Genomic DNA, 14,395 nt, shown 5'->3' with positions numbered 1-14,395 from the left:
TCATCATTTTGTCTTTGTTTTGAATTTTTAGGCCTGAGTTAAAGTCTTCACTTCAGGTACAGCAAATCAAAAAGTAATGGCTATATAAATTTTAATGGACTCCTTTTAGGCTCGTTAGCAGTGACAATGTCCTTTGATTATAATTTTGCATGTGATTTACTTTACGTATGTGTTATGTTACTTTATACACTACATATATATAAAATAGTATGCACATTATTTTACACATATAATTTGTTGTCATAGAAATGACACGAAAGGACCTTGGAAATCCTTATTCCATTTTTTATGTTAATAGTGTAAAATAATAAATTCTTAAAGTTGAGAGGTATAATTCAAATGATGTATGAAGGAATTTTGTAATTATCATATATTATCATTACTATTATTATGGCACACATACAAGACAAAAGGATAATTATTTTATTTTTTTCTCTTGAATTCACGTCCATTATGTTCATGTTCTATTTTAAAAGTCTGTGGGTCATTTTGTAGGAGGCCTTCATGCCGAAACCAGAATCTGGTAGTAATTATGTTTGATTTTAATACTGATTTCAGTGATTCTAGTTTAAGCTGGCCTTTGCTATTTTATCCTGAATTCTTATTACCACCCTGGTGTTTTCACAACAAACATACTTTGTTTTTGGAAAAGGAAAAAGAAACCCAATTCTGATATGTATTTTTTTTTTTGTAGGTATTTTCAAAAGAAATAATTCCAGACTGATGGATGAAATTTTAAAACAGCAACAAGAACTCCTGGGCCTAGATTGTCCAAAATACTCACCAGAGTTTGTGAATAGTAATGACAAAGAAGATCAAGGTAGTTATGTGGGTAAAAATGAACATAAAACATGCACATGTATACTTTGTTTAAAAATGTGTCTAATTTTATCAGTTAGCAGTCTTTTTCTCTTGTTATTCTTGTCTTCTCTCCCTCCCTCATCCCCCCTTCACTTCCCCTCCCCTCACTTCCCCGTAACTTTAAATACCACATTGTGCAAAGGTTTGCAATCAGGTTATAGCTGCTGACATTTTATTGTGAAAAATGTTACTCTCCATGTTTCTTACTTTTTCCACATTAATTCCGTCCAAACTTAATGTGAAGCCTAAAGATTTTGGAAATAAAGTAATACTATAAATCTAACACACACATGCAATTGTATATGTATGTACGTGTATGTGCACAGATATATGTGTATTTATTTTCCGAGTATGGTAATTTAGTTCATCCTTGTATAAAATAAAAGTATGTTTACCTTTTGAAAAATTTGGATCTAAAGTTTTCATTTTTAAAACAACTTTCCTGTTTTTCACATAACTTTAAAAGATGGTATTTTATATTTTACTTACTTTTTTTCCTACCAGTTTTAAATTGCCAATCATCAGTGAAGGTGCTGTCTCCAGAAGATGGAAAAGAAGATATTGTTAGAGCTGCTCGAGACTTCTGCCAGTTAGTGGCTCAGCAGCAAAAGAGATCAACAGATATGGATGTGAATGTTTTAGACAATTTACTTAGTAAGTTAATGAATTACACTTTTAAAAAATTGCGATGGATATGTACAATATGAAAAATAGTAATAACTAAAAGTAAATTCAAATGAAAACGCAATTGTTAGTAAATTTAAGTATGGGTTATATAAATTTAAGTATGTGTTAGTATTAAAAATTAAATGCATTATATGTAGGCAGTTCTTTTAGACTGGACTAATGACAAATATAGACTTTGATTTTTGGAGGGGGATTGCTAATAAAGAAAAAAAGCTTAGGTTTCTTCTTATTATTGTTCTTCCCCCCCCCCTTTAAAATGGGAATTTTATATATGTTTTCATGATTATTATTATTATTTAGTCTCATACTTGTTAACAAATAGTCTCACAAATGTTAAGTTAATCTCACAAATGTTAACATTGGAGTTACTTAGGAAGAATATTTAATAAGTCTAAATTAGGATTTTAGAGATGGAAGTATTTTAGAGATGGAAGTAATTCAACCAGCCATTTGATATAAATAAACTCAACTCCCCTCCCCCCCCCATAAACTGAACACCCCCCATACACACACACACACACACACATTATAAGCAGCAGTAAGAATTTGAGCTCATTCATATGTTCTCATTCCAGAGTCTGTGTCCACCTGATTATAAATTTGACTTTGCTTTTTAGAATTCCTTCTATCATATCTAAGTTGAACTTTTGGTACAGCTTATCATTTCTGTATTAGTATCTGTGAGTGAGAGAGTTCTCAACATTAACTTTGCAATTCCAAATTTTTCTCTCTCCCTCTCCCATTATTCCCTTCCCCAAAACAGCAAGCAGTCTGATAGAGGTAAACATGTGCAATTCTTTTAAATATATTTTCTATATCAGTCTGTACAAGAAAAATCAGGTCAAAAGGGGGGAAAAACAGGAATAAGTAAAAAAACAACAAGCAAATAACAGCAAAAAGGTGAAAATACTCTGCTCTGATCCACATTCAGTCTCCATAGTTCTTTCTCTGGATGTGGATGACACTTTCCCTCCCAATCTATTGAAATTGGCTTGAATCACTTCATTGTTAAAAAGAGCCAAGAACATGACAGTTTATCATCACATAATCATATTATTACTGTATGGAATGTTTTCTTCGTTCTACTCACTTTACTCACTATCATCTCATATAAGTCTTTCCTAGCTTTTCTGAAAGCTTTTTCTCGTAGAAAAATAATAGTCCATAGCCTTCATATATCATACTGATGGGCATCCATTTAGATCCTTGCCACTACAAATATTTTTTGCACATTTGGATCCTTTTTCTCCTTTTGTGTTCTCTTTGGGATACAGAGACAGTAGAGACACTGTTAGATCAAAGGGTATGCACAGTTTCATAGCCCTTTGAGCATAGTTCCAAAGTGCTCTCCAGAATTGTTGGATCAGTCCATAACTTCATCAATTTGTTTACTTTCTTAAAATTTAAAAAAAAAAAAGCAATTAATTGAGAAGACCAAAATGCCACTTTAAATGCTCTCCTCCGGTAAGGTGCTAACATGTACATGTACATGCTAAAGTTTTGTAAGAATCTTTTAAAGATATAATAACAGATGTTATTTTTGATCTTTTCTTTATATTGATTATATATAATCTATAATTATATTATCAGTAAAATGTGAAACAAGGAGATTTGAGCTTATCAAAGATATTTGCTACTGTAATGGAGGATGTCTAAGGGAGTCTAAATGGCAAAGGATTTTTTGTAGATAGAGCTATTTTCCAGTGCTTCTGTTTGTGTCATTGATTAAGTCCCAGGGTATTATGTCTTCAGTTTGAGATCCATATTCATTGAAAATAGTTTGGCCTAATTGTTCACACAAGAAAAAACAAATAGATAAAGAATGTTTGATAGACTACGATATGCAGGTAAGTGGACAATGCTATAAAGCTAATCCACTAATATATTTTATGTTAAAAACTGTTGATGAATTATAATTGTGTTTGAGAAATTTACAGCTTTTAACATCAAAATTTTCCATGGAATTGATTCTTGTTTTAAATATCAATATTCTTCTAGTGATGGTGTGTGGCAGTGTGTCATGGCATACCATAGTTTCCAAAGAATTAAAGTAGGATCACTGAAAGGACCATGGAAATCAATAGCTGAGACTTGCATAAGGGAAGGAGACAGTTTAAAGGATATCACCAGAAACATCTGTTACCTAAAGGAAGGCAGTCTAGATGTGATAAGAGCAGTAATTAATTGATGGACAAACATTTTCTTTTGATAGACCATGTGAAAAGAATTAGTAAGGGTGTCTATCATGTTTGGTGGATCCATTGTAGAGAATTTATGGGAGGATATGGATAAAAGTTCCATAGAATGAGAGGGCATGTATATGTTGTGATTTGTATTTTTGGAGGGAGAGTACTTAACACGGATGGAGATCATTTAAAAACAATTTTATTTTAATATTTTTTTTCTTAAATTACATGTAAAAAATAAAAAACATTCTTTCTTCAAATTCTGAGTTTCAAGTTTTCTTCTATCACTATTGAGAAGGCAAATAATTTCAACATAGGTATACATGTGTAGTCATGTAGGACATGCTGTGAAAGAAAACACAGACAAAATAAAATTAAGAAAAATTAAGTAAAGTATAACTTCTATCACATTCAGGCTTCACAGTTCATTCTCTAGAGATAGAGTATCTTTAAATCCTTCAGAATTGTCTAAGATCATTATAGTGCTGAAAATAGGTAAATTATTCACAGTAGATCATCACATAACATTACTGTTAATGTGTACAATGTTCTTCTAGTTCTTTTTATTTCACTTTACATCAATTTATATAAATCTTTCCAGATTTTTTTTTGAGAAGAAAATCATTCAGTATAATACTGTGGTATTCCATCACAATCATCTACAGCAATTTGTTCAGCCAATTGATGGCCATCTCTTAAATTTCCAGTTCTTTTCTACCATTAAAAGAATTGCTAGTTTTGTACATTTAGGCCCTTTTCCTTTTTCTTTTTGTTTATAAAATCTCTTTGGGATACAGATCTAGTAATGATATTGCTTGGTCAAAGGGTATGCATGGTTTTATAGCTTTTTGGGCATAGTTCCTAATTGTTCCAGTGAGATCATTTAATGTTGTACATAGTATACACAGGATTATGTTAAGAATTTTATTTTTTGTTGAGATATTCCTGATTATTTAATGCCTGGTCAAAAAAAACCCAGTAATATAAAGATAAGATATGTCGGTAGAGGATATTTTAGTTTTGAGGGAAGGAAAATGCTGACTTGGGAGCCAAGCATTTATTTGTGATGATGAATTCCAGAATGTGTTTGAGGTAGGTGGACATGGAGTTCTGTAGAGTTAAAGAATGTATGAAAACTTGAAGTCAAGAAGGCTGTAAAGAAGTGTCATTGTTGATATTTCTGTCACCTAGAGGGGTTAAACGAGCAGAAATGAATATGTCTCAAGTGTTGGAAGTTATTGAAGAAAGGAGGAAATGGGTCTCATATGCAATAAAAGACTGCAGCAATTATTTAATGACAGTCCTTTTAAAAATGTGAATCATACTTCCTCATTAGATTTAGCTGAGTTTTCTGCACTGTTTGTTTCTTTTGGAATCCCGGCCTGTTCATCCATTGTGTTAATTATCCTTCCCAACTTTTTTGTCATTGGATTATATAGATTTAGCAGAAGAGAACCTTAGATATAGATAATAAAACAGAGATGCAGAGAGGTGAAGAGAATAGCCCAAGATGGTGTAACAAATAGTGACAGAGCTGATTTAGAGCCACATCTGCCCTCTCAATTGTACTCTCACCTGTCAATTTGACCACTATGCTATTGATGCCTTTCTCCAGGTTATTAATAAAATGTTGAATATTTTAGGGTTTGTGTAAGTAGTGTTACCTCAGTCAGTACTCATTGTTAATTGCAAGAAGAGTGGTGAAAAGGCTAGCACTGTGAATTCTTCCCATTAGGAGTACATTTTCAGTCTAAAGCTTAATTATTCCAACTCATCAAAATTCCTCAGAACAGCAATTGAAACTTCCATTTGTTGAAAAACAAGCCAGCCCAGACCAGACCAGTTGGCAGTTCCTTCTTGACCTAACTTGCTTTTTGAGAGGAACCAAGATCTTTATACTTTTACCCCCATCCCATGTAGTCCAAGCTTTCTTGGGGGAATAGGAAGAGGGGCTGGATTGGAGGAGATAAGAGGCTGTGGTGCTGTGCCTTCCATTGCCCAGGAGTCCGTCATTGGCTACTTCCTTCTTCCTTGAGCGACTGACATTGCTCCTGTTACTGTTGCTTCTCCTACTGGATTCACAGGCTGCTCTGTGCCCCTTCCTATACTACTGTTTTGGGAGCTGGGAGACCATGTATTACAGCCACATCATCCTGAAGGAACTGCCTTGTGGCCTGCCTGCTGAAGGCATCGTGGTCACCAATTTCACAATCCTGTGTACCACTGTCTTTGCTGGAGAGGAGCTGTCCACAGCATAGGGAAATAGCAGCAACAGCCATGGCTAGCCAAGAGTGATTAGTGCTGAGCAAGCATCAAGGACTGAAGCATTTTTTTTCTTGTCAAAATTCATCAAATTGTTTTCAGTGAGTTTTGAAGTAGATGAATGCCAAGGTAAACTGTCTCAGTAACAAAGAAGAGGAGTTAGGACACCTTAATATGAATATTTTAAAATCACAGTTTCATCTGTCATAATACTGTACTTCTTCCTCTCATTAATTTCTATTGGTATCATTTTAGATAGAGGCTTTGAAGAAGCATGAGATTAATAATCTGTGGTTCATACAGAGATTGTAAAGTTTGTTCCTTTTTAAGGATTTGAAAACTGATGGTGAATCAATGAACACTGCAAAATCTTAGGCTATTTATTCTTTTTTAAATTAAAATAATAATTTTATGATAATCAGTAATGGAAAAATTTTGCATAAAAGCAGCTTGATTTCACCTATAGAGTGGTAGATTGAAAGGTCTGATTTTACAATAATCTCTTAAAGAAAACTGGTTTTGAACAGTTGGTTTAAAAGTCTATAACTTGGAAGAGCAAGAAAGTTTTAAGTCAGCTTTAAAGATGCTAAGCATATCTGTGGCATTAATTAAGGCATATAGTTTCCTGAAGATTGAGACCAATGACATAGGAAGAATCAGTTTTGATGATAATAGATCTTCTCGAGGGAATTTATTTTAATAATTAGGTGGTTGCTTAGCTATTTTAGAGTAGGTAGAATTATTGGATCCTATTAAGGAAAAACATTGAAGTTTAAAGTATCAGAGTTGGAGGCGATTTCAGAATCCACTTAATAAAAACTGTAGAGGCATCCCCTCTACAAGATATACAGTGTGCAGAATGTACATAAATCATAGAACACCACTTGTTAATGAATATAAACAATAAATAAATTTATTATAATTCATAAATAAAATAAATAAATAAAATCATTGCTAGAACTTTTTTTATCCTTACATAAGTAGGTGAAAGTCAGCAAATCTGGTTTTTTTTTATTTCTGAAGACTGAATCCAGAGCTTAATGCTGAGATCATTTATAATCTTAAAATTTTATACTTTTTAAAAAAAAGTAAGTCTATGAGTGATTTAATCAATGATCATTTGAAATTCTATTTCTGTAATTTTTTTCCAGTAGTCATTCTCAAACCTAAGGTAATAGGGTGGCCCTTACTGGTTTATCCAATAAACTAGCAAAGCTAGTATAGTTTTAACATGCCCATAACCTGCTATTGTGTTAGGTGGAGATTATGTAGAAAAAGTGCAATAAATCACATAAACTTTAGAGGGATATTTATAAAATTAACAATTCCATTTATTTATAATTATATACACTTAGTTTTAAATATATGGTCAGACTGTTAGCAATGCAGAACCTGTTGATTAAACAGATTGTATTTAATCTGGCCTAAAATAACTTATTTCAAGAATGCACATAAGCAGTAAAAGGTTAATTATCAAATAACTAATAATTCTGATTATAAATGAAAGGAAAATTATCTCTATAATTAACCTTTTGACTAACTTATGTAAGTTGGTAGTAAGTGGATTGTTTTTTTCTTTAATTTAGGTAGCAATCCATAGAGAAATGTCCCTTAGTAACAGTTTTATCAATTTAAGTTTATTATGAATAAAACTTTGGCAGAGACATTGTTAATGCTAATATTCAAATCTGAAATTATTTCCTTTGTTCATGCAAAGTATAAAGTTTGGAAAATTGCTTTCATTGTTTTTAACACCATATGTGTTAGTTGTGTGCATGTTTTAAAAGCATGTTTATTAGATTGTAATAGACAATTTCAAAGACAATCCCTGTCTTTGAGGACAAAGACTATTTAATCTTTGTTCCTTTCTCAATATTTAAGTGTCCTGAATACACTTTTTATTGAATGAATGAATAACAGGTTCATTTCTTCCTCGTTTCCTCCAAACATGGATCAAAATTAGGAAGAAAAAGATTTTGTTAGAGGCAAACTAGGCATCTTAGAAGCAAGCTACCCTTTTCCTCTCTCAAAATTAGTTTGACAAAAGGCTGAATGAAAAAAGAAGATGAAAGCTTGGCCATGGGGGACTTTATTTCCTAAAAGTGAGGTCTTCCATGGAGAACTGTTATCAATCCTAAACAGAAAAGTTAAAGGGTAAGGGATCTTTGTGTTTGCTTCCCTGTCTTGCCACTTTCTTAGAACAAGATTTCTGCTTAATGAGAATTATGTTCCAATACACCTTCAGGAACACCAAAAAACTCAGTTGTTTTCCATTTGGGGTTAGTTGATTTCACAGATAATGAATTTTACCACAGGGTTTGGTATATCTAATTTATCTCTGTTAAAATGTCACATAGTTCATTTCCAAATACTATGCACTAGTTCACTCTTTCTGAGAGAAAGACTGTTATTAATCAACCAAATTGATGAAGACTTTATTATATTCTGTAACTAAAGTAAATGTGCTAGAGGCAAGAACCTACCTAAAAAAGCAAGGTTATTAGCTAAAAGGAAATTTGGATGAAACTAGTATTTAGAAATCACTCAGAGTTGTTGGAATAAAAATAAGCTAATAAGATGAGATTCTCAGTAATGTGTACTGGGTAAAAAAAAAAAAAAAGACCTAGGTAGATAAGGAATTTGGTTAATGAAATTGTTGGGAATTTATATTAGGTCATTTTCTCCTAAAACCTCCTCTTGATGACCTCTCTTTCTCCCCCAAAAAAGAACAAATAACAACCAATAACCTAACATGGATCAGGATTAGGAATAATTAAGATTTTGTCCTATGTACTTGGCAACTCTGAAAACTAGATTTGAAACTTTCGGATTAGTTTGTCAAAAGCCTGGATGAGGGAAATGAAGCCTCCATTTTTATCCTGCTAGAATTATCTATAAAGCTTCAGTGTTTTATCTTTTAAAAATAATAATTATGTTAGTGAATGTGGTAACTAAGAGATTAACAAATAGTTTCTAAAAGGAAGAAATTGTAGTAAAGTGAAAAGAATCGCTAAAGACTGAATCTTTACTAAGATGAAAGAACTTATAGGCCTTGACTTCGCAGGTTAAGGTTCTGGAAGGAAGTCTTTAACGTTTCCTCAGGACAAAAGTTTGTGAACTATAGACTAGAAAAGGATGATAGAGACTGCCTTAAATCAGTTGGAGAAGCAGCCCATGTGTGTACTTCCTTATACACAAAAATAAGTATGTCCATAATAGGCTCTTGCTTTACTTGTTGGTAATACTCCTCTATATACATTTCTTTATCCCACAATCAACAAACATAATTTCTCCACATTTTACCCCTGCCAGTTGGCCCCAGTGGATAACACACTATATTTTTACATGGTTTCAGTTGTCAATGTTGCCTCTGCTAATCAGGCAGATTGTTTTAGATGGGTAGCCTTACAAATAATAATCATTTTCTGCATTGAGAAAGTAATCACATGTTAAAGTGTATTTCTTCACTTTGTTCCTATTTTCCTTGAGTGGAAAAATTTTAAATGATCCAAAAAAAGATGTGTGACAAAACCTTATAATTAAGTATTTATACTATGAAATCTTTTTTGTATGCTTGAAATAAATAATGCATATTCATTTCATATGTATTTCTTTATTTCAAAGGCTTGAATGGTTTCCCTGACCCCGATTTAGTATTGAAGTTTGGTCCTGTGGACAGCACATTAGGATATCTTCCCTGGCACATCAGATTGACTGAGATTATGTAAGTAATTAAAGTAGTGTGCTCATTCGAGTTTAAGATAGTAAATATACAATGAAGTACTTACTCTGAGCCTAGTACATTTAGATGCAGTGGGGCGCAAAACAAAGTGTTCTTAAGTAGCTACAGCCCTAATAAAGAAAAGGCACATATAAAAAAAGAATAGTGAGGAACAGTGTGGCAAAGCTATAGTTACCTGGCTTCAAAGACCTGGATTCAACTCATTTAATGTCTCAACACTCTAGGAAACTTTCTAAGATTGAAAAGTGCCAGCCTTCCTTGATATAGAGAGTTCTCTGTATTAATGAAATCCCAGGTCTTGTGTCTTTTTTATAGACAAAATAATGTCATAGGTGATCATACAATAGATGATATTGTAGCTAGATCCTAGAAAACCTTGAAAGTCAGGTTAGTAATTAATCCTCAGACCAGGAAATAACAAAGTAAAAAAATATTTTTAGGAAAATAGGGGGGAGAGAGCATAGTATTAAGAATGTTTTTTTTTTTTGGGGGGGGGGCAAGTGTGATGAAATAAGTTAAAAAAGCTTTGTAATAATCAAGGTGAGGGGAGGCTGAGAAGTACAGTGAAAATTGGGATGGGAATGGGACAAATTCTAGAAACTTCAATAAGGAAGGATTGATGGGACATTCTATACAAGGGATGAAGGACAGGAAAAAATAAAAAAAAATTAATAGGGGAAATTATGCTACAAACAACATTGGGAAATTGAGAGTGATATGCTAAGTTTGCAAGAAAGATGGATAATTCCGTTTTGGACAAAATGTAGAGGATAGTTTTTTCTTTAACCAAAAATTTTATCACCCTGTGGTGGACAGCCTGGGAATGAGCTGCTTCAAACTTAGTGAGGTTGGTTCTTGAACAGATCCCTGGGTCTATCGATGAAGACATTCCATCTTCTCGATCTTATGAACTACTGGTGTAGTTTTAAAAAATACAGTCACCTCCATGCTGTAGTGAAACAAATGGGACATTAGTGAGGAATTTTCATTTTACTTTCAAGGAAACTTCAGAAAGAAAGATTGAATTTAAAGCACTTTCCATTATTAGTTCCTTGCCAAACAGCTTCAGGATCCAACCACATGAAAATTTACTTGCTCATGGGACCATAACTAAGACCTGCACTGATGCTCATACTATTCATAGATTGTCCTATTCTTAGATTGCAAATATTGAATACTTTGTGCCTAGCCTTGAACAAGAAGTATGTTCTTGGGAAATCTCTAGTTGAAGTAGTCAATCCATAAAAAAGAGAATTTGCTTGTCTTATTTTGTGGAGGAAGAACATATGTAAAGAGATTTATAGTCTACAGTTACTTTAGCATGCAAAAGTTGTCTTTAAAAACCATTTCTTGATACTTTTACTTTTTTGCTTTACTTTTATTTCTCAATAGATCTCTTGATATGTTCTTTAATACATTCTTATAATGATTGTTTTGTCTTTTGTTTTTTAAATACTGCTCCCATCTTTTAACTTTTATTTTCTGTATTTTCTTCTCAGCTCTTTGCCTTCACACCTAAACATCAGTTATGAGGACTTTTTCTCTGCCCTCCGTCGATATGCAGCTTGTGAGCAACGTTTGGGAAAATGATCGTTGATTGCACTGCTTGAATTCAAGCTTTTGGAGGAAAGGACCCAAGGGATTCTGATGTTTACAAGCACCTGTGATCAATTCTGTATACACCCAGTTCACAATCCTCCTCATAATTTATCAACAAACTCAAAAAAGTGTCTTACTTGAGAGCGAGTGTGTGCGTGTATGTGTGTGTGTGCATGAGATTGTGAGTATGAAAGTAAATTTATAAATGGGAAGTGTTGGAGAAGGAACTAATGGACCTGCAGCTTTGAGAAAATAACACTATCCAAGTCTGAAATATAGGCTTCTCAAAAACTTCAGCCTCAATCTCTTCTCTGTTTTTGTGGAGAGGGAAGAAGAGGGATGATTGAAGCTGTTTGGTTATTGTTTGGGGACTTTGAGGGAGGGAGGGTAGAGGCAGGGTTTGGTGGGTTTTTTTTTCCTAGTGACCAAAATTTTAAGTTTTAAGAATAATGTATTGACTCTCTCTATTAAGTGGAAGCATTCTAAGTTTGAGAACTCTCCAGCCTAACAGTTTGGCGCGTTGCTCACATGTTATAAGCATGCACCTTTGGAGCAAAGAGGGAATTTCATCTGTCATCATATGTCCGTCCATTCCTGTCCCTTGCTGCATCATGAACCAGCTGGGTCACTTTAGAACCCTTGACCTTGTGTGCTTGTTTATGGTATGGACCATGAAGATCAGGGACAAAAATGTTTTGCTACTTTGGAAATGAAAAATTGAAAAATTCCTTAAATGTTTTCTAAAAGGAGGTGGTTGTCCAACAATAGTTTGTGAAATGAAGGGATAGTAAGTTCCTTGAGACTAAAGAAAGCAGCTTTGGTCTCTTATTTTGGGGGGCAGTTTGTTTTTAAGCAGCAACCAAGTATTTATATTAGACCAAAAGTGTCTAACTGACCATTTGTGAATAGCAAGCAAGTGAGGGAAGTTAACAAAGGCAGCTGGTTATCTCCTCCAGAAGTGATCCAACATCTTCAGAATTCTTCCTTCCTTGGGGTAGCATATTTAAGCTCCTATGAATGGAGCTTAAGAGTTTTTATACGGCATTAATTGGAATTTTTAATTTTTTTTTTTAAAGGATTGTAGCCTCTGCAGGGAGTTAAATATTACCAAAGTCTACAAAATGATTGGGCTTGGGTTTTTTGTTTCCTTTCTTGAGAGAGAAAATAGCTCTGGTTCCATTTTTATTTTTAAAACTATGAATATCCACTTTTTTAAGGCATTTAATCATTGCCTCTTCCCTCACTCCTGCTCTTAAATTAGGCATAAGTCACTGTTCGGATTTACTATATTAGTTTTGGGGAGAACCTGTCTACAAGTGTACAATATTTGGATCGGAATTGGGCATTTGAAATAGGGTCATTATTTAAAATTTAGGTTTCAGAAGCCTGTGAAGTAGTGGTTGAAGACTGGATTCAGAGAGCATGGTCTGTAATTGTCCATCAAGTTCTGAAGCTATGAAGAATAAATGTATTTCAGCAATGGGTAATAAAATCCCCCAAAATGATTTTGAAAATACACTTGAAATAAAATCCATTAAAAACTGAAATTTGGTCAAGTGATATTACTTTGCACTTCATGTTATTTATATGTTGAAACACTCTGGGTTTTTAAAATATTAATTTATTGCTGAAAGTTTTGTCTTGATTGAAGTTACAGCATACCTCTTAACTTATCCTTTGCTGGTGAACTGTAGATTAGTATTCCAATGCTGTGTTCCAGGTTCTGCTGAAACTTTATTGCCTTCATTACAACTGTAATATTTCTGTTAACTTAGAAATAAGCTGGAAATGTTATATTTGATTTTAAAGAAAAAAAACTTAAGGGAACATACCTAAGTGAAAGGAATTAATATAACAGTGCATTGCATTTTAAGTTGATACAGTAATAGTCAAATATTATATGCAATGGATCATTAAAATGATATAGTTTAAATGAAGAAAGTTACAAGCCTGCTTTTTTTTTTTTTAAACTCCTTCCATTTCTTAAAGAATTGTATGTCTTGCATCTAAAATAAAGGATTAAGCTGTGACCTGAGTAGTTTGTATATTCCTTGAGGGAAGGACTTAAAGAGGTTGCTTGAAGCTCTGAGTTTAGATATCGACATCCAAAATCTCATAAATGTGAGCTGGACTGCACTCGTTTTTTTTCCCTTTTCTAGCATTGACTTTTAATTACTAGTTATTCCCATCAAAATCCCAATAAGTTGTGCAGTTTGTGCTCCCAAAAGGAAGTAGAAAATTCAAAGAAAAGTGTTAATTATCTTTCTGGGCAACTAAAGATATTTAAATATTATTCTTTTTATAATCCCTGCAGTGGTAATATCCAAATTAAATCATTCATGGCTAGCAATAACTTGGAGCACAGCAGGAAGTTGGATATTTGAATTTAGTTGCGTTCTTGTTGTATTACCAATTTCTTACAGAATCTCCATTACCAAGTTATGAAGTTGGGGAGCTGTTTTGGGTTCTGATAGCAAATTACTACATATTATGACTAAAGTTTAAAAATTCCTGTCTTTGGGAGGCAGATGTTAACTTTATGAACAGTGCCAAATACACTGTGTATATCTACAACTTGATCTTTGAATGTATGTCCTTTGGTTAGCTCTTCCCATTCTGTGTGATGGTACCATGTGTAGAGCCAATTAAGTCCTTGTGATATTCTGTATGGCTGTAGACTTTGGAAACATGTAAATAATGTGTAAAGCAAGTTTTTATGATTAAGGAATCAAATTTATTGAATTTTATTATTGAAAGTTGAACCTGAACCTGTATGAAAAAAAGAAAACAATAAAAGAATATAATCTTTCCATGGGCTGCAGTGTTATGTGAACACTACATTGATTCCATTAAATAGCTAGAATGTTAATGGCTACCATTTTATATGTAATGCCTGCTAAGTTTTTCTGAGCATTTTATATTATCTTTTTTTGAGGCTTAAAACAATCGTAAGAGGTTGATGCTATTATTATTTCCATTTTATACGCTGGTAGAAGTCAAGTAGCTGCAGATGATCACACAACTAATTGGTATCTAAGGCAAGTTCGCTGGGCAGTGC

The 14,395-nt window shown here is 33.2% G+C and overlaps 1 protein-coding gene across 1 annotated transcript in view; it reads left to right on the top strand.

Moving 5' to 3' along the window:
- NUS1 (NUS1 dehydrodolichyl diphosphate synthase subunit) overlaps positions 1–14,146 on the top strand; it is a 29,904-nt gene extending 15,758 nt beyond the window's left edge. The window contains exons 2-5 of the mRNA XM_031964364.1: positions 695–820; positions 1,366–1,515; positions 9,621–9,720; positions 11,238–14,146. Coding sequence (XP_031820224.1) covers positions 695–820; positions 1,366–1,515; positions 9,621–9,720; positions 11,238–11,328 — 467 coding nt within the window. The 3' untranslated portion in view covers positions 11,329–14,146. The remainder of the gene's footprint in view (positions 1–694; positions 821–1,365; positions 1,516–9,620; positions 9,721–11,237) is intronic.
- Positions 14,147–14,395: the final 249 nt, after the last annotated feature.

The sequence above is a fragment of the Sarcophilus harrisii genome, chromosome 4 (genome assembly GCF_902635505.1).
Source record: "Sarcophilus harrisii chromosome 4, mSarHar1.11, whole genome shotgun sequence".
Classification (NCBI taxonomy): domain Eukaryota; kingdom Metazoa; phylum Chordata; class Mammalia; order Dasyuromorphia; family Dasyuridae; genus Sarcophilus; species Sarcophilus harrisii.
The sequence above is the reverse complement of the archived record's forward strand: the minus strand, read 5'-3'. Positions and strand labels throughout refer to the sequence as shown.